Below are 21,748 nucleotides of genomic sequence, written 5' to 3' on the forward strand. Positions count from 1 at the left end.
CTAACACACACTCTGCATTAACTACACTGACACACACTCTGCATCCACTACAATAACACACACTCTGCATTCACTACACTAACACACACTCTGTATTCACTACACTAACACACACTCTGGATTCACTACAATAACATACACTCTGCATTGACTATACACACAGCATCCACTTCACAAACATCCTGTATTCACAGTACACACACACTACATCCACCACACATTCAAACACTGCATTCACTATACAAAGACACTGCGTCTAATACACACACTACATCCACTACAGGCACTGCATTCACTAAACACATTGCATCTAGTAAACACAAACACTACATCCATTACACAAACACACACTACACCCACTACTCAAACACACTCTTTGTTCACTATACACACTGCATCCGCTACACAAACACACGCTGCACAAACATTCACTGCACAATCAGTATCTAATACACACAAACACTACATACATTACACACAATCTAATTCACTTCCACTATACACACCACATTCAGTCCTGCATCATTGTCAGCAGACTAGGTGAGAGTCCTGTGGGCGGACTCAAGGGCGGGCCGGGGGGGGGGGGTGGGCCCAGACCTTGTGCTTTTTCAGGGGCCCTTAAATTTTCTGGTGGCAGCCCTGGTTATAGCTGTGAAGCGGGTTCCCTACAAGCACGAGACAAGGCTACGTGTTGAGGGTTAAGCAGGAACTGAATTTTAATGGTGCCACACTGGCCTTTTATGATAATCCCCAAGCAAGGTCACATGGACCTTGGGGACAGGGACACAAACTTACAAACCAATGATAACACGTTTACAGTGTATGACACTCCCACACACAATACAATAAGCCTTCCCCTTAGGAGATAATGGAGTCAAGCACTATACTAAACTCAATTATCTCCAAACACAAAACACACACATTTCTAAAAAGACCCAAAAGTACCCCAAAACACATGGCATCCCCACAAATGTTGCATCCCCTGATAGCCCTGATCTGGGTAACCAAAATATCACCCAGATCAGCTCAGGGGTTCAGACATTTTATGGAAGTCATAGTTTTTACCGTCTGCAGGCATGGTTCCATAGCCAAAAATAGTTCCATAGAATCGCGGCTAAGTGCCGCTGGAGGTCCGACCAGGAACCGCAAAGTTTTCAGGCCAAAATTAGTTCCATAGAATCGCGGCTAAGTGCCGCTGGGGAACCGACTGGGACCCGCAAAGTTTTCATGCCGAAAATAGTTCCAGGGCATTCGTGGCTAAGTCCCCCTCAAGTCTATTCACGGTTTCGGTCCATGAGAACAAGATGGCCGCCACCATGTGTTCAAATGCCATTTCGAATAGCTTTGAAGGTTTGAATGGTTTCTGTTACCAGCCCAAGAGGCACAAATAGTGTTTTCAATGAGGGTTTAACACAGCGGCCATAGTCATAGGGTAAGAGGCTGTCGAGTATGCCCCTCCATGAACCCGTGACGAGGTCCAGTTGGTCACACCATGTGTGTCATATAAACGCATGGGAAAAAGAAAGTACACCCTCTTTGACTTCTATGGTTTTACATATCAGGTCATAATCACAATCATCTGTTCCTTAGCAGGTCTTAAAATTTGGTAAATACAACCCAAAATGGAGATGCCATGTGTGAAAAAGTACACCCTTGCTTCCTTAGGAATTAAGAGGCTAATTATCAGACAGGTGCTGCTTATCAAATACCCTTGATTAATTTATCACCATCAAGTGTTACTACTTCTATAAAAGTAAAAGTTTTAGCAGTTCGGAGTATTCAGGTGTGTGTTAACACAATGCCAACGAGGAAATACATCAGCAGAAAATAAATTGTTGCTGCCTATCAAACTGGAAAGGGTTATAAGGCCATTTCCAAACAAGTCCATCATTCTATAGTGAGGATTATTATTCAAAAGTGGAAAACATTCAAGGCAATTGCCAATCTTCCCAGGAGTGAGCATCCCAGAAAATTCACGTCAAGGTCAGAGAAATTGCCAAAAACACAAGGGTTACATCTCAGACTCTACAGGCCTCAGTTAGCATGTTCAATGTTAAAGTTCATGACAGTACACTTAGAAAAAGACTGAACAAGTATAATTCATTTGGAAGGAATGCCAGGAGAAGCCTCTTGTCTCTAAAATTAACATCCCAGCACAGCTTAGGTTTGCAAAATTGCATCTGAACAAACCACAAGATTTCTGGAGTAATGTCCTTAGAACAGGTGAGACCAAGGTGGAGATGTTTGGCACAGCACCATGTTTGTTGAAAACCAAAAACAGCACTTCAGCAAAAACACCTCACATCAACGGTTAGGCACGGTGGTGGAGGGGTGATAATTGTAGATTATTCTAGCTTTAGTGTACCTATAATCTTAATTTTATTAATGACAGGAGGCGAGTATTTGCTTTAGTCTCTCTTTACTAGAACTCCACAGCAGCACAGAAAAAACAACCAATCAGAAAAAAGTTAGGTACTATAAAACTCCCCTCCCCGTGCATCATTTCCTCTTTCAAGCTGTGACAAAAACAGAATAAAAGGCAGAACACATTATGGGGAAGAAACGAAGTCCTAGATACGATGAATACAACGATGTCCACCATCCGAGAAGAACTGTCAAACCAAATAGTGTTGATGGACTGTAAACTGAAACGAGAGAAAAAACAGAATCGAACAGGTTGATTATCCAATGAAATGTACTTTGAATAAACATGTAGGCACCCAATGTAGCAACCAAAATTACCTTAATATGTAGATATCCCAACCCTACTTATGAAAAAATAGACATAAGAACAGGCGACAGGTAGCAGAGACAGCAAGCAGAGTTGCATACGTACCTTATTAATCCAAACTATTAACATTAAACAAGAGAGCGTTAAGAATGGGTGGGAAATACTCGCCTCCTGTCATTAATAAAATTAAGATTATAGGTACACTAAAGCTAGCATAATCTACAATTTTCTAACATGACAAGAGGCTTCGTATTTGCTGTTTTAACGCTCAGTCAACAAATCCAACGCTGTTTGTTTCGCTGGTACCTATTCTCGGAGCTATCCGAGCAATCCTAAATGGACTTTCCAACTGCAATAAATGACAATAGACCGATCGATGGAGATGCCAGTTGACGAAGTATCCCAAATACGGAAAAAACATAATCTGCTGATAGATCCATTGTACGTGAGGTTGTGACCTGTTTCCTACCAGCTGGTCCATGAGCTGCCAAGCTGACCCATTAGCCATTTCCCTGCAGTTATAAAATGTCGAAGGTCATTTGCGGACTTAGGGCCGCGATAAGACACTGACACCATGTCTCAACTCTTGATGTGTAAGGTTGCTCCACCGATCGTGCCAGGGTCACCCGACAAAGTGGCCGTGCAGGCAGATCTTCAATCTCAAGGAACACGCCACCAATTCCGTAAAAGAACCGAGTAGGATCTATCGTTCCCTGATGGCCTACCTGGTGAGATGTCTCATCCGAGAGTGGCAAACTAGCCCTATCCCAAGTGATTCCAATATTCCAACTGGACTGCGTAATCGTTGACTGCGGTAGAGAAAAGACTCCAAAAAGGACGTCCAACCAGGGTCCCAAACTGAACTCGTGTGGTGGAACGGTGGACGATTATTCTGGAAATAATGGGTCCCGGAAATATTCAAAGGGATGGGAAACGTAAACCGGAGTCGAGATTCCCATCCAGATGCCATCCTCTAAGAGTGATAAGATGTACGGACCCAATGGTGATTGGGACCTGTATAACAACAAAGAGTCCTCACGTGCTGTAGTGAGAGAGTGAAATAGTCCAACTACCCGTCGTACGATCCTGTTCCATTCGTGTAGGGGTTCCTGGTCTACACACCACCTACAAGATAGGGTATAATATAGTAAGACCCCTAGGTCCCTGTACTCCTGACTGTCCGGGCACGATCTCCCAGAGTAGGCCCCAGGTCAAGGGACCCAGGAATGTGAGTTCGATAATCGAAGTCAAAGTCTCCCTATAGAGGGGTACCTCCCTTCCTAGCTTGGAGTCCCGTGAACACATAGCATTCTCCAATACGCAGGCAAGGCGTAAAGTCCCTTTGCTCATGACAGGTGACTCCAGAGAGCAGATATAGCGAAAAAAGAAGGGTCTAGCTTCAGCCGTCCGAAACATGCGTTGTCCCGTTGAGAATGTCGTCAGCCCTATCTGAGTCTGCTACACATCCTGATCCGTACTCCGGCGGTAGGTTGCGACCCGACTTTGACGTCTGTGTAGGAGTCGGGGCACACCACACTCCTCCATAGAGTCTCGTAGGCCTCCTTGATGGTAGTTGAAAAAAATGGGTTAGCGCAAGTCCAAATCAAAACGACTCCCATGAGGGATATATATATATATATATATATCTATATATATATATAAATATATATATATATACACACACACCCACACAGAGTATAGACGGAGGGCCCTCCCTTTTATGGAAGTCATAGTTTTTACCGACTGCAGGCATGGACCCATAGCCAAAAATAGTTCCTTAGAATCGCGGCTAAGTGCCGCTGGAGGTCCGACCAGGAACCGCAAAGTTTTCAGGCCAAAATTAGTTCCATAGAATCGCGGCTAAGTGCCACTGGGGAACCGACTGGGACCCGCAAAGTTTTCATGCCGAAAATAGTTCCAGGGCATTCGCGGCTAAGTCCCCCTCAAGTCTATTCACGGTTTTGGTCCATGTGAACAAGATGGCCGCCACCACGTGTTCAAATGCCATTTCAAATGGCTTTGAAGGTTTGAATGGTTTCTGTTACCAGTCCAAGAGGCACAAATAGTGTTTTCAATGAGGGTTTAACACAGCGGCCATAGTCATAGGGTAAGAGGCTGTCGAGTATGCCCCTCCATGAACCCGTGACGAGGTCCAGTTGGTCACACCATGTGTGTCATATAAACGCATGGGAAAAAGAAAGTACACCCTCTTTGACTTCTATGGTTTTACATATCAGGTCATAGTCACAATCATCTGTTCCTTAGCAGGTCTTAAAATTTGGTAAATACAACCCAAAATGGAGATGCCATGTGTGAAAAAGTACACCCTTGCTTCCATAGGAATTAAGAGGCTAATTATCAGACAGGTGCTGCTTATCAAATACCCTTGATTAATTTATCACCATCAAGTGTTACTACTTCTATAAAAGTAAAAGTTTTAGCAGTTCGGAGTATTCAGGTGTGTGTTAACACAATGCCAACGAGGAAATACATCAGCAGAAAATAAATTGTTGCTGCCTATCAAACTGGAAAGGGTTATAAGGCCATTTCCAAACAAGTCCATCATTCTATAGTGAGGATTATTATTCAAAAGTGGAAAACATTCAAGGCAATTGCCAATCTTCCCAGGAGTGAGCATCCCAGAAAATTCACGTCAAGGTCAGAGAAATTGCCAAAAACACAAGGGTTACATCTCAGACTCTACAGGCCTCAGTTAGCATGTTCAATGTTAAAGTTCATGACAGTACACTTAGAAAAAGACTGAACAAGTATAATTCATTTGGAAGGAATGCCAGGAGAAGCCTCTTGTCTCTAAAATTAACATCCCTGCACAGCTTAGGTTTGCAAAATTGCATCTGAACAAACCACAAGATTTCTGGAGTAATGTCCTTAGAACAGGTGAGACCAAGGTGGAGATGTTTGGCACAGCACCATGTTTGTTGAAAACCAAAAACAGCACATCAGCAAAAACACCTCACATCAACGGTTAGGCACGGTGGTGGAGGGGTGATAATTGTAGATTATTCTAGCTTTAGTGTACCTATAATCTTAATTTTATTAATGACAGGAGGCGAGTATTTGCTTTAGTCTCTCTTTACTAGAACTCCACAGCAGCACAGAAAAAACAACCAATCAGAAAAAAGTTAGGTACTATAAAACTCCCCTCCCCATGCATCATTTCCTCTTTCAAGCTGCGACAAAAACAGAATAAAAGGCAGAAAACATTATGGGGAAGAAACGAAGTCCTAGATACGATGAATACAACGATGTCCACCATCCGAGAAGAACTGTCAAACCAGATAGTGTTGATGGACTGTAAACTGAAACGAGAGAAAAAACTGAATCGAACAGGTTGATTATCCAATGAAATGTACTTTGAATAAACATGTAGGCACCCAATGTAGCAACCAAAATTACCTTAATATGTAGATATCCCAACCCTACTTATGAAAAAATAGACATAAGAACAGGCGACAGGTAGCAGAGACAGCAAGCAGAGTTGCATACGTACCTGATTAATCCAAACTATTAACATTAAACAAGGGAGGGTTAAGAATGGGTGGGAAATACTCGCCCTCTGTCATTAATAAAATTAAGATTATAGGTACACTAAAGCTAGCATAATCTACAATTTTCTAACATGACAAGAGGCTTCGTATTTGCTGTTTTAACACTCAGTCAACAAATCCAACGCTGTTTGTTTTGCTGGTACCTATTCTCGGAGCTATCCGAGCAATCCTAAATGGACTTTCCAACTGCAATAAATGACAATAGACCGATCGATGGAGATGCCAGTTGACGAAGTATCCCAAATACGGAAAAAACATAATCTGCTGATAGATCCATTGTACGTGAGGTTGTAACCTGTTTCCTACCAGCTGGTCCATGAGCTGCCAAGCTGACCCATTAGCCATTTCCCTGCAGTTATAAAATGTCGAAGGTCATTTGCGGACTTAGGGCTGCGATAAGACACTGCCACCATGTCTCAACTCTTGATGTGTAAGTTTGCTCCACCGATCGTGCCAGGGTCACCCGGCAATGTGGCCGTGCAGGCAGATCTTCAATCTCAAGGAATGCGCCACCAATTCCGTAAAAGAACCGAGTAGGATCTATCGTTCCCTGATGGCCTACCTGGTGAGATGTCTCATCCGAGAGTGGCAAACTAGCCCTATCCCAAGTGATTCCAATATTCCAACTGGACTGTGTAATCGTTGGCTGCGGTAGAGAAAAGACTCCAAAAAGGACGTCCAACCAGGGTCCCAAACTGAACTCGTGTGGTGGAACGGTGGACGATTATTTTGGAAATAATGGGTCCCGGAAATATTCAAAGGGATGGGAAACGTAAACCGGAGTCGAGATTCCCATCCAAATGCTATCCTCTAAGAGTGATAAGATGTACGGACCCAATGGTGATTGGGACCTGTATAACAACAAAGAGTCCTCACGTGCTGTAGTGAGAGAGTGAAATAGTCCAACTACCCGTCGTACGATCCTGTTCCATTCGTGTAGGGGTTCCTGGTCTACACACCACCTACAAGATAGGGTATAATATAGTAAGACCCCTAGGTCCCTGTACTCCTGACTGTCCGGGCATGATCTCCCAGAGTAGGCCCCAGGTCAAGGGACCCAGGAATGTGAGTTCGATAATCGAAGTCAAAGTCTCCCTATAGAGGGGTACCTCCCTTCCTAGCTTGGAGTCCTGTGAACACATAGCGTTCTCCAATATGCAGGCAAGGCGTAAAGTCCCTTTGCTCATGACAGGTGACTCCAGAGAGCAGATATAGCGAAAAAAGAAGGGTCTAGCTTCAGCCGTCCAAAACATGCGTTGTCCCGTTGAGAATGTCGTCAGCCCTATCTGAGTCTGCTACACATCCTGATCCGTACTCCGGCAGAGTCCATAGAGTCTCGTAGGCCTCCTTGATGGTAGTTGAAAAAATGGGTTAGCGCAAGCCCAAATCAAAACGACTCCCGTGAGGGATATATATATATATATATATATATATACACACACACCCACACAGAGTATAGACGGAGGGCCCTCCATCTCCGAACCAAGTTCTCCAGGCATGTGCTCAGAGGAGTAGGGGCAGTCCTGACATCTTATCCCAAGATTGTAATGACCAGGGAACTCAAGACAACCGGAGTTTCCGGTCCTACCATGCGATCCATGCGTACGGTGTACCTTCAGACCGAGTAGTAGGCTTTCCCTAGTCTTGTTACCCGAGCAAGGCAGTGCTCCATGAAGGTCTCCGTATCTTGTGTCATCTGGATATGAGATAAAACTGCCTGCTCAGTTTGTTCGCAATGGTCTGGATATCCAAAACAGATTGCAATTCTGTTTTATAGAACGCAGAATATACCAAAACCTGTACTCTTGTAATACCTGAGGCTCATCCGTTAGCCGTGCCGTCTCCAGGAGTGTGTGTAAATAAGTGGGAGTCTCCCCCCGTTATACCTCTGAGTATTTCTCGTGTGTGGTACAGTGGTCCGGTTCCAGTAGATCGATTACAGGAGATAAGAGGGATCCAGTTCAAATATGTATATCCTGCATGATCAGGCAGTCCTCTATAACGAAATCAGTAGCACGGTCGTAGATCTAATTGAATGCAGGAGGGACGCCCCATCCATGCAGTCATCGATGTCTTGTACAGGTACAAGCCCGTGTGATAAACGAATGGACGGTACCGTAGAGCGTTTAGTGTATGAGAGAGAGACGTGCTCTCTAATTAAGTGACCGAATTCCGTGTCAGCGTCCGGCTGATAGCCTGAGCGGGTCGCACCCGCTAATAACCAAACATCCGTGACCGGTTCTCTCTATGAGAATGTGTCACTCCAAACATGTCCTCTGTATCCAGTTCAGTATTGGGCTGAGGTTGAGGGAGGGCCACGCTCTCTAATAACAAATCAGTGTCTGGTTCTGTATATGAGAGGGGTTCGCTCCCTGTTCCTGAAAATAAAATACCCTTCTCGGATCGAGGTGATGGAGGGCCGCACCCTCTCTTGATCCAAATTAGAGTCCCTTAGAGACTCAGGGTGACCAACTGCAGGGGTACACCAATTACTAATATCAGCATAAGACTGAGATGCTTAGGTGGGTCTCTCCCCGACCGCAAGACCTCTCTCTGAATCACTCACCTGAGCAGGAATCAACTGGTAGTATACCAGACCGGTGGTAGATAGGATAGTATACAACCTTGGGCCGTCTCTATCCTTAATGACAGAAAGGGATGGTGCGAAAAAGCAACCTTCGGAAATAATGATGGAAAACTACCAACTGACCGCCCGGATCCCGTGCGCGCGCGCGGGGTCCAGGATGACCGTCGGTTGCCTGAGGAAAGCTGAAGACGTTCTCTGCAATCCACGAGCGCCCGGGAGGTCGGAGGAGGTCAAGTCAGGCGACCCGAGCCGAGGAAAAGGAAGGCACGAAAACAAAAATAATAAATGTAGATAAGGTCAGGCCGGAAGGAAAGTCAAGTAAGCCCCACTGAACAGGGCCAGGAGCTAACCTTACGCAGGAATAACTACCGATATCTAGATGGATATCGGGAGGCAGTTAGAAGGTAGTTGTAAAAGACAAGGAAACACTGTGTCCCCCTGTAGGCGTCTGAGTACCGGTCCCTGTCTGTGCGAAGTTTTCCTTGGAGATGTGCCATCGTCGGGCTGGTGTAAATCATGTACGCGTGCCTGGGTCATCATAAGAAACCCTGCCCTTCAGGCATGAGGTTTAGGGCCTTCACCCTTTCCACCATACTCAGGTGGTCGTACACTGGTGTCCTCTTTGATAGTATGGCAACGGTGCTTGTCAGGACACCTGCCTATCTCCATGTCACTAGTGGGAAATGGGTTTTGCTCAGGGGGTTCAGCACCGATAGAGCAGGCCCGTCAGAAGGGCACAGGCCCAGCAGGCCAAACGAATGGGCACCGACTAGTTCGCCAATCAAATAGGCACATACATAGCAGGCCATTCAAATTGGCACAGACATAGCAGGCCAATCAATGGGGCACAGACATAGCAGGCCAATCAATGGGGCACAGACATAGCAGGCCAATCAATGGGGCACAGACATAGCATGCCAATCAATGGGGTACCGTGAAATCCCCCCAGTATCCGCGGATCAAGAATGTCGCGGCAAGTGACCACGTGTGTAAGTGCCGGTCGCCGGCAGGGCCGGATTAACATAGGGGCTGATGGAGCTGCAGCTCCAGGCCCAGGCCCATGGAATAGGCCCATTAAAAAAAAATAAAAAATTTACATTTTTTTTTTTTACACACACACTACTCTTAGGTTTGCCACCTGACTGGTATTTTACTGGCACAGCCGGTATTTGAGACTGTCTGGCCGTGCCGGTATTGCAGTAATACTGGCAATACAAATGCAGGTATTTTTCTCAGAATAAGTGGAGATTACTCTGCAATACCAGCACCGGCCAGTAGGGGTCACTGTGTGTGGAGAGAGGCAGGGATAGGAAGTTACAGCATATGCCCATAGACATATAATACCTAGACGCCGCATTGACCTCGGGGGGGCCATGAAATGCGGGGCCGGTCACCCGGTGTGGTATTATATGTCTATATATTAGGACTTCTGTCCCTAATTTTTTTTAATTTACTTTGCCTTAGTGACAAATCTCACTTTAGTAAATAGTGATGTGATTGTTTGTTCTCCTATTCTCTTTATGCTATCTCCATGCGGACTTCAAAGTGCAAAATACAGAGCTCACAATAATAAAGAGTTGTAAATATCTACATTTTATTTTGCACACTTCCAAAATCCATATTAGTTAAAAATAGGTGAAAAGTAAATACAATACAAATCAGGCAAAGATCAGGTCCCAGTTTAAAACATGTATATTAAGATGATAGATTGTGGGGTTAGTTCACTAAACTTATAATTTTAGCAAACCTAAATCCAAATGCAACGCATAGTTTCAATCTAGAAATTCAAATAATTTCAATGTATTGAGTAAACTTAGTCGATAACGTAAATAACCACAGAGGTCTTAAAGCAGCAAATGTCAGTTAATTTTATTTAATATCCCAGGATTAAACATCATGCTACTGGATCTATACACCCTCCAGGTGGATTTTAAGACTAACCATGTTTACTTTGAGGACCTTGCTCTGCAGATCATAGACATATATATTCTATATATGTCTATGCTGCAGATCACACTGTGACGATCCAAGATGGCTGCCCCGCGGCTCAACAGCGCCAATAGGAAGTAGCAGTCAATACGGCATCTAGTATTTTATGTCTATGCATATTCCTGCCTCTCTGTACTACTCACTGTTCCGTGGGGACCAGCAACACAGCACAGAGTCCAGACAGCAGCTCTACAGCTCAGATAAGTGAGGGATGGGGGGGGGGGGGGGGGGGAAGGCAGCAGGGACACATGGGGACACTGAGACACTAGGGAACATATGGGGACACTGAGACACATGGGAACACAGACACTAGGACACATGGGGACACAGACACTGGGAGACCTAGGAACACTGAGACACTTGGGGGCACTGAGACACATGGGGATGCTGTTTCTCCCAGTGTCCCCCATCTAGTGTCGCTAGTGTCTCAGTGTCCCCAAGTCTCCCAGTGTCTGTGTCCCATGTCTCTGTGTGCCTAGTGTCACCATGTCTATGTCCACAACTGTCCCCATGTCTCCCAGTTTCCCCAAGTGTCTGTCTCCCAGCCAGTGTCCCCTAGTCTCCCAGTGTCCCATAGTCTCCCAGTGTCTGTGTTCCCATGTCTCTGTGTCCCTAGTGTCTTAGTGTCCCCAAATGTTTCAATGTCTCCCAGTTTCTCCCAGTTTCCCTAAATGTCTGTGTCCCCATGTCTCCCAGTGTCCCCGGGTCTCTCAGTGTCCCCAGGTCTCAGTGTCCCCATGTCTCTCAGTGTCCTAGTGACATGGGGACACACTGAGAAACTGGAAGAAATGGGGACACTGAGACACTGGGAGACTAGGGGACTGGGCGACATGGGGACACTGACACTGTGACACATAGGGACACTGAGACACTGGGAGCAATCTATCTATACAGCAGAATCAAACTGTGAGTAGTTTGTTGGTGATTTTACAGAATTTTCTCTGATGTCACTCCTTGTGATTATACAAAGGATTAAGGCTGGTATTTTGTTCCAAGAAAGGTGGCAACCTTAACTACTCTTCACATACTCTTGATTAAAGTAGCACTATAGGGTCAGGAACACAATCATGTATTTCTGACCCTATTATGTTAAAACCACCACCCTGCCCCCTTCTTGCCTCCCTAAGTATAGTTAAATATAACTTGTATTCAAGTCTGCAGCTGCTGGCTCTGCCTCTGAACTGACTGTCTGCTGACATCATCAGAAGTGGTGGTCTGAGCAAATTATAATACTTCCCCATAGGATTGTCTGAGTCTGTCAACTGGGCAGATCAGGGGCAGAGCCAGCACAAGTCATAGCCCTGGCCAATCAGCATCTCCACATAAAGATAAATTGAATCAATGCATCTCTATGAGGAAAGTTCAGTGTCTGCATGCCGAGGGTGGAGACACTGAATGGCAGTGCTGCACACTAGGCAGTACTGCCCCAGGAAGCACCTCTAGCAGCCATCTAAGGAGTGGCCAGTGGAGTTATTTTCTCTGAAAAGACAGTGTTTACTGCAAAAGGCCTGAATGGAATGATTCTACTAACCAGAACAAATACAATAAGCTGTAGTTGTTCTGATGACTATAGTGTATCTTAAAGTTTGGAAGCTTAAGAGGGATGTATGGGAACAAAACTTGTGTGGACTGGCTGACAATAAAATTAGTTTAGGTAATGCAGACGTTGGTCTCTCTAAAACTGTGGCATGTCCCCATTCATCTACACTCACTACATACACCTTTTATCTGTCTCAGACTATATACCAGGAACTTCTGCCTGCTAGTAAGAAGGTAAGGAGACAAGTGGACCAACGAGTGCTAGGGGACAGTCCTTAGAAAGCATTGAGCGAGCGCATCATTAGACGCATTTATGTTAAGCTCAGGGTACTGCCTGCATAGTATGCCCTTAGTTGGACAACCTGCATGATTGGCGGGCAGCCTGACATGCATTCATGCCAGGCTGTCCTTCAAATTCTTTGGACAGACATGCCCCCTTTTTGGGCATGTTCTCCCCTTTTGGCAGGTCTGGTCACGTGATTCGCACCAGTGGCCACCCTTTTACCCCGCCCATAGACTGCCTGCTTCACTGGACACTGCTGTTAAGGGTTATGGATTTAATTGAAAGATGAAATATATAAATTAGAGAGAGATTAGCATAGAGTATGTGTTTTCTTATAGCTGCATCCTATGAGTTTCCCTCCAGCACCATTTCCATCAGATACATGACGCTTGGGAGGTATGATTGTTTTAATGTTTTTGGTCGATAAGATTCCGTAATTAGGCCCATCATAATTGTTAGCACCAGGCCCAGTGTGCTCTTAATCCGGCCCTGGTCGCCGGGAATGCGCTTATCGCGAGCGCCCACGCGAAAGGCAGCAAAACAGACACGGGACTGCTGGAGAAGTACTCCACGGTCCCAAGGCTCGAGGGATCGGAGGAGGCAGAACAGGCCGGCCTCCTGAAGCCCCCGAGCGGCATAAAAACCCGCTGGAAGGCGGGAATAGGGATAGTAGGAGAACGTGAGGGATAGATAAAGGGGGAAGAACCCCAAGAGTAAAGCCACATAAGGCATGGAAAAATACAAACACCCCACGATCCCTAGCAGACTAGGAGAGGGGCATAAAGGTACATACACAAATAAATCCCTCAATACCAAGGAATGCAAAACACTGTAAATATAAGGTAAATCATGCAGCCACCCACTAATATTAGCAGGAGGCAGTGGTACTCTGACCTGTACTGATGCGGAGCAGCAAAGAAAGAGGAAATGATGCATGGGGAGGGGAGTTTTATAGTACCTTACTTTTTTCTGATTGGTTGTTTTTTCTGTGCTGCTGTGGAGTTCTAATAAAGAGAGACTAAAGCAAATACGAAGCCTCCTGTCATGTTATAAAATTTGGGCTTGCTTTTCAGCCACAGGATCTGGGAACCTTGCAGTCATTGAATGAATCATGAACTTCTCTGTATACCAAAGAATTTTAGAGTCAAATGTAAGGCTAAATGTTTGGCTGAAAATGGGTTATGTAACAGTACAGTGATCTGTAGCACACCAGCAAATCTACAACAGAATGGCTGGGAAAGAAAAGAATCAAGCTTTTTTTTTTTTTTTTTAATTCTTTATTTTTGTTGAGGCATGTGATTATAGGGGTACAGAAAAAAGAGGGAGACTTTCAAGAGTTGTACAGGATAGGGTCGTCATAACATATTGTCAACGTCTCCTATGATTATCAACCTCATTTTATATATAGTAACATGCTATGGCTAAATACTGTTATCTCTCGCTTTAATACTGTAATCTCTCGCTTTAATACTGTAATCTCTCGCATTAACACTGTTATCTCTCGCTTTAATATTGTTAGTTATCTCTCGATTTAATACTGTTATCTCTCGCTTTAATACTGTTATTTCTCGAGTAACTCTGTATAGGTGCACCGGTGATAAGTGAGTTAAGTAGATTATATGACAAGGCTAATATATAAGCGAAGTATACCACCCTGAGTGGTTTTATAGGCAAGTGCTAGCATTAGGGTTTTTAGGACAGATGATGCAAGGTCAGCTGAAAAGTCACACGTGCAACAAAAATGTCAACAATAGTACACAAGTATGTTAAGAAGGGAGGGTGTCTCCTGGCTGTGCGTGGTGGGAGGATGAGTCAGCCGACCCTCCTGGCATTCAGCCTATGCCCATCATGGGGAGGGTGCAGTACCAGGTAATGGAGTGAGTTGGCAGACGTACTGACCCAGACATGCTTGATGCAGCATTCATATGGTTTGGTAGCTGTTTCGGTATCCTCTGCTTTCCTCTCCCTGTTGCATCCCTCTTGACACTCCAGCTGCTGGCTCTGTAGGCACCCCTTCCTGATGCATGCCTGCACCTCCCGCCTCTCGTGCTCTGTCGACCCGGTCTTCTCCGCCATTTTCGCGCTCTCCCTGTACCACGCTGAGTTGGAGGCCGCCGGGGAGCAGGTTTAGGTAGGTGGTCCTGCGAGGGTTGTAGGGCAGGTGCAGGCGATCGGAGGGACAGCGTCCCCCAGAAGTCGGCAATAAGTTTGTCCAGGAAGGACAGCGTTCTGGACAACACACCTCCATAGTCAGGCTTGGGGCCTGCAGCATCCGCCATGTTGGATATGCCACGCGGGGTATCATAGCTTTTTGAGGCAGGATCGCACAGCCCTGGTGATGTGAGTGAGCCTCCAGGGTGGGGACCGGGATCTCCCGCACCGGTCCAAACGGGGGGGGGGTAGCAGGGCGCCATCAATAGCTGGACGAGAGTCCGCCGGAGCCTGGGAGGGAGAGCGGCCGCCTCTCCCCTCCACACTGCTCGCTAGGCCTCACCCCAGCCCGCCGAGGGCTTAGTCTGGACGGCTGCCAAGGACCACACAAAGCCGGTCAACTTTCGCTGGACATGCAAGCTGCACAGCTGGCCCAGAAAGAGCTCCGGGAACACGGGCAAGTGGTATGAAATCAATATTTTGCCCGGAGCTCTCTGAAAAGGCATCCAGCCGCCATCACAGTCAGGCCCCGCCCCCCCAAGAATCAAGCTTTTGACTGGACTTTGACCCAAAGTCCAGACGTCAACCCAATTGAAATGCTGTGGCTGGACCTTAAGACAGGTGTGCATAAACAAATGCCAGAAACCTCAATAAACTGAAACAATGTTATAAAGAAGAGTGGGACAACATTCATTCACAAAGATGTGAGAGACTTATAAAGTCATACAGAAAATGATTACTTCAGGTTATTGCTACTAAAGGTGGTTTTACAAGCTATTGAATCATAAAGTGTACCTGTTTTTTACACATGGTTTCCCTATTTTGGCTTTATTTTTGTTAAATAAATCTTGACACTGTGAAATAAGTTGTGTTGTTGTTCATCTGAGGTTGTATTTACCTAATTTTAAGACCTGCTAAGGAACAAATTATTGTTATTATGTCTTATTTAAAACCATAGAATTCAAAGAGGGTGTACTTTCTTTTTCCCATGACTGTATGTATATGTAGATATCGAGTGAATATACATTATGTTGTATTTCTGCACTCTAAGTACGTCCATATATCTTTATCTTTTGATAATACTATGACACCCAGCACCATTTTTCGGTTTGTCTTCTAATTTTGTCAATCTATCCCACTATTCTGTATTTTTTTTCTCTGACACCTGTCTCGTCTCTTTTATATTCAGAGAGACAAACGCTGGAGTATATCCTCAGGAGGAGGAATGGAGAGAACTTCAGCCAGTGTAAGTAATACCTATATGGAGCTATTTCATACAGCTACATAGCCTTCCAGCTGAAGTGGTAGAGGTTAACACAGTAAAGAAGTTTAAGCATGTGTGGGATAGGCATGAGGCTATTCTAACTATAAGATAAGGCCAGGGACTAATGAAAGTATTTAGAAAATTGGGCAGACTAGATGGGTTGAATGGTTCTTATCTGCCGTCACATTCTATGTTACATGTTTATAGACAAAACCCATCACAATGAAAGAGAAGCCTATTAACTAACAGATGTATTCTACTGAGGGTCACGGAACAGTTGTCATCAGCAGGACTAGAAAAGATGCAGAAATGTTTGAGATTACAATTGCAGTTAATTGATTCAAATTTGTCTCAAATTTTTATTTCATTTTTAGTATTAAGCTATGAATAGTACCATCTGGAATCAATCTTCTGGGAAACATTCATATACCATTTATATTACACCTAGTAAATTGCATCTCAGACTACATTTAGTAAAGAAAGTCTCTTTAAACCAGAGAACAGACTGTCATATTTTTTCTTTACAGAATGTTTTAACCTGGAGAGCAATGGCTCTGTGCATGAGTAGATAGTCTCTGGAAGATAATAAAATACCAATAAAACAGATATTAGATTCATTAAAACATAAGAGCAATTAGAGAGGGCCCAAAACACTTCACATTGATGAAATACATTTATTTTTTATCTTATTCTCATGTTTCCATAGTACAAAACATTGGAAATGAGTGATCTTTATTTATATAACAGACTTTTAGATGTGGATTTAACTGCAGCCCATACTGGTTAATGTATTAATTATTGACCACAAAGGCATTTGCATTACCCACTGACATCTGCCCATTTGATGAATTTATGGTAAATATTCCTCTGGAGATTAATCTGGTATAAACTCATGTAAAGTCATCAATTTAAATGTACATTGGTTTATTCATTGAATAACATCGTCCCTGACAGATCAAGCCGTTTAGGGGTTAACATGTAAAGTATCAATAGATAAAAACATTAAGTCAGTCAATCAATGCCCTGTGGTGGTAGGTTATAAAGTCATCATTGGTAGATTCATTCACTGATGTCTTGATTAGTAGAGTCCTCCAGTTTGTTGTGTTTAAGTTAATAGTGTCTTGATGTTTGCCTATTGTTATTGTTTTATTTTTTTATCCACTTGACATCCAAACTACTAAATTTGTAGATGTTTCAGTGATAAAAGTTGATTAATATACCATTCATTTAGTGACATTGTCTCAGATTACCCATCCATTAGTCACTGCCGAAACACATTTATAAAGTTGTTTGTCATTTCCTTGTATTTGCTGCTTGACATCCATCATGGGTTCATTATCTGTTGATACCTTCATCTATATAGATAATTCCAAACACATTTTTTGCACAGACCTTTCTTGAATAAATTAATAAATTAATATGTACCTTCACTTTGTTTTCTCTTATTTTGGCCTTTCAGGAGAAGACAAGTCCAGCAGGCCCCCATCAGAAAGTCTGGGACAGCTACAGAGCACGCTCCTCACAAATCCATGACCGTTTGGGTCTGCGCTGTGTAGATTGGGATCAACCACCACGTATATCTATGGATATGTCAGATGGGGACTATCAGACTGAGGTATAAGGCAAAGTCTCCCTTGTAAACATGAATTTCCTTATCTGTTGTCCATCTGTGAGAGACACACCAGAGGAACAGGCACACAGTACGCTGGTCTCAGTTACTCAAAATTACATGTGGCTTAAGGAGTGTGGCACACACTGGAAATGCAAATGAATTTCAGCCACGTAAAAACATCAGAGCTAGCATTTAAAGACAACAAGCAAGGTTTATGAGATGTCCAAAGGCAGAGTGGTGTTCAGCTGTTGGATATTGTATCTCGCTGGAGAGGCAGTTCTCTGATTTTGTGGATTTGTAAGATCACAGATCACTTTTCCAGTATCGGGGAGTCTAGTGGCAACAAGCTGCTAATTATTGCTACTTACAGACACACAAACACACACACATGTTCCTGTCACAATATCCTCTGTCCTTTTTCTTGGACATTGCTTGTCAAGTGACCACTTCCTTCCAGTTTAATGGCCTCCCCCTCTCTCCTGCCCCTGCCATTTTGATGTAGGGAAGAAGAGCCTTGCCTTCGCCTTCATGGACTGCTAAACAAGGTCAGCCAGACTGAACACTAGCTGCCTCCTTCCATTGCTCACTGAGGGTTTTGGGTAATAGGGCAGTGGGAAAGGGGGTCAGGCAGCACTGGGTTTTAAAAACGCCTAGAATTTGTTTAAAAAGGATAAAAAAATAAAAAAAAAATATTTTGAAACATAAATAGAGGTAAGTTGTTTCTCATTATTTCATTGGAATGCATGATATAAATGCCCATCTGATGCCAAATGCACCATCTACATTTGCACCTGGTTATTGTGGCTTTAATGTATTTATGCCTGTGTATCAATGCGCAGAATTGAGAGTAATGTTTTTGAACACAAATACCATATGTAGGATCGTGTCTTTCTTGGCATTGGATTTCTAAATATGCTGGTTATGGACTGGTAAAGGAAAAACTTTCAGTGGAAACAAATAAAAATACTTACGGTATATTAGGTTAACAAATTGTATCCATCAACTACATAGTACACGCATCTGCTTAAGGTATACCTACATACGGATAAATATGTAAAAATTACTTTTTGTTTAACAACGCCTCTTGTAACATCTAATGATCCACTCAATAGATTGGTATATGTGCCAGATTTTACTTAGGATATACGTTAGTAAATAATCTCATAATAAGGCATTCTGGTAAATGCAATTGACTTTCTTGTATTGGGTTACAGAAACGATTTTTACTCAACAGCGAATTAAAGACAGAGTTTGCAAATTTTAGATATGAATTGCCAAATTTGGCCAAATAATTATCGGATAATTTTTTTCAACTCTGGTATTTGATATATTTTTTATATTAATTTTTCAATTCACCACAGTCTAATGTTTTGAGAGTTAACTTCTAAATAGATCACAGGTTAAGTCTTAATTCATCTTTGGGTGTAGTGGCTCTACTGGGAATCAGAGAAGATAACATGGAAATTTGAAATGGAGGTTTAGCTTTGGTGATCAAATAACTGAGATTAAACATTGGAGCACATGTTAAATAATGGCACCAGATATGCCATAGACCAGAAGTGACTGGTCTTAAAATATGTTCTGGGTGACTGTCCCAATAATTTTGCATACCTATAACTGAGTATTAACTTCCTTATATTTTATTTGAAAACTACTGTTGATACTTATCATTGCGTTAAAAAAAAATAATATCCACTACTCTAGCACATTCATCTTTTGATATAACTTCAGATTTCTTAACATCTATGCTTGACAGCAATTTATATAATTTTATAAATTATGTTATTTAAAGGACCACTCTAGTGCCAGGAAAACAAACTTGTTTTCCTGGCACTATAGTATTAATAGATCCCCCCCGCCAGGCTCTAGGGGGAGGAAGGGGTTAAACACTTACCTTTCTCCAGCGCCGGGCTCCCTCGGCACTGGGGACTCTCCTCCTCCTTCCGACGTCATCGGAATGCGCGCGTGCATTCAGTCAGTCCATAGAGAAGCATTCTCGAAAGCTTTGTATGGACGCTGGTGTCTTCTCACTGTGAAAATCACAGTGAGAAGCGTGGAAGCGCCTCTAGCGGCTGTCAATGAGACAGCCACTAGAGGCTGGATTAACCCATATGTAAACATAGCAGTTTCTCTGAAACTGCTATGTTTACAGCAGGCAGGGCTAAAGCTAGATGGACCTGGCACCCAGACCACTTCATTAATCTGTAGTGGTCTGGGTGCCTATAGTGGCAGGTCTTGCATTGGTAATTTAACGTGACAGGTCTTGCATTGGTAATTTAGGGGGAAATATAAACCTATGTTTAAATGTAACTAATAAAATTTTTAAATTATTAAAATTACTTATATTTTTTAAATTGCTCATATATAAGGAAAGTCATCTTTAATCCTTAATTTTGCTTTCATAATTTTGCTTTTCATGAACAAAATTCTAAACTTGTTTTTACCCCATTTTTCATGAGCTGAACTCAAAGATCTAAGACTTTTTCTATGTACACAAATGGCCTATATTGCTCACAAATCTGTCTAAATCTGTGTTAGTGAGCACTTCTCATTTGCCGAGATAATCCATCCACCTCACAGGTGTGGCATATCAAGATGCTGATTAGACAGCATGATTATTGCACAGGGGTGCCTTAGGCTGGCCACAATAAAAGGCCACTCTAAAATGTGCAGTTTTATCACACAGCACAATGCCACAGATGTTGCAAGTTTTGAAGGAGCATGCAATTGGCTTGCTGACTGCAGGAATGTCCACCAGAGCTGTTGCCTGTGAATTGAATGTTAATTTCTCTACCATAAGCCGTCTCCAAAGGCGTTTCAACCGCAGACCACGTGTAACCACACCAGCCCAGGACCTCCACATCCAGCATCTTCACCTCCAAGATCGTCACACCATCCACCTAGATACCTGCTGCAACAATCAGTTTGCATAACCAAAGAATTTCTGCACAAACTGTCAGAAACCATCTCAGGGAAGCTCATCTGCATGCTCGTCATCCTCATTGGGGTCTCGACGTGACTGCAATTCATCGTCCTAACCGACTTGAGTGGGCAAATGCTCACATTCAATGGCATCTGGCTCTTTGGAGAGGTGTTCTCTTCATGGATGAATCCCGGTTTTCACTTTACAAGGCAGATGGCAGACAGCGTGTATGGCGTCGTGTGGGTGTGCGGTTTGATGATGGTGGCGGTGGGGTTATGGTATGGGCAGGCGTATGTTATGGACAATGAATACAGGTGCATTTTATTGATGGCATTTTGAATGCACAGAGATACTGTGACGAGATCCTGAGGCACATTGTGCCATTCATCCACGACCATCACCTCATGTTGCAGCATGATAATGCATGGCCCTGTGTTGAAAGGATCTGTACACAATTCCGGAAAGCTGAAAACATCCCAGTTCTTGCATGGCCAGCATACTCACCGGCCATGTCACCCATTGAGCATGTTTGGGATGCTCTGGATCGGCGTATACGACAACAAGTTCCAGGTCCTGCCAATATACAGCAACTTCGCACAGCCATTGAAGAGGAGTGGACCAACATTCCACAGACCACAATCAACAACCTGATCAACTCTATGCGAAGGAGATGTGTTGCACTGCGTGAGGCAAATGGTGGTCACACCAGATACTGACTGGTTTTCGGATGACCCCGGTCCCCCCCAATACAGTAAAACTGCACATTTTAGAGTGGCCTTTGATTTTGGCCAGCCTAAGACACACCTGTGCAATAATCATGCTGTCTAATGAGCATCTTGATATGCCACACCTGTGAGGTGGATGGATTATTTCGGCAAAGGAGAAGTGCTCACTAACACAGATTTAGACAGAATTGTGAACCGTATTTGAGAGAAACAGGCCTTTTGTGTATATAGAAAAAGTCTTAGATCTTTGAGTTCAGCTCATGAAAAATGGGGGCAAAAAAAAAGTGTTGTGTTTATAATTTTGTTCTGTGTATTTTACAAAGCTTGCAAAATGAGTAGCCACACATTAATGTATATAATGCATTTTATTTTATA

The 21,748-nt window shown here is 43.6% G+C and overlaps 1 protein-coding gene across 9 annotated transcripts in view; it reads left to right on the plus strand.

Annotated features, from left to right (window-relative positions):
* The window catches only part of ADGRB2 (adhesion G protein-coupled receptor B2), a 433,339-nt gene extending 414,949 nt beyond the window's left edge, over positions 1–18,390 (plus strand). For all 9 annotated transcript variants that reach the window (XM_063456181.1, XM_063456223.1, XM_063456232.1 and 6 more), the window contains 2 exons: positions 16,039–16,095; positions 17,573–18,390. In XM_063456181.1, coding sequence (XP_063312251.1) covers positions 16,039–16,095; positions 17,573–17,734 — 219 coding nt within the window. In that variant the 3' untranslated portion in view covers positions 17,735–18,390. The remainder of the gene's footprint in view (positions 1–16,038; positions 16,096–17,572) is intronic.
* Positions 18,391–21,748: the final 3,358 nt, after the last annotated feature.

Source organism: Pelobates fuscus, chromosome 1 (assembly GCF_036172605.1).
Source record: "Pelobates fuscus isolate aPelFus1 chromosome 1, aPelFus1.pri, whole genome shotgun sequence".
NCBI classification, from domain to species: Eukaryota; Metazoa; Chordata; class Amphibia; order Anura; family Pelobatidae; genus Pelobates; species Pelobates fuscus.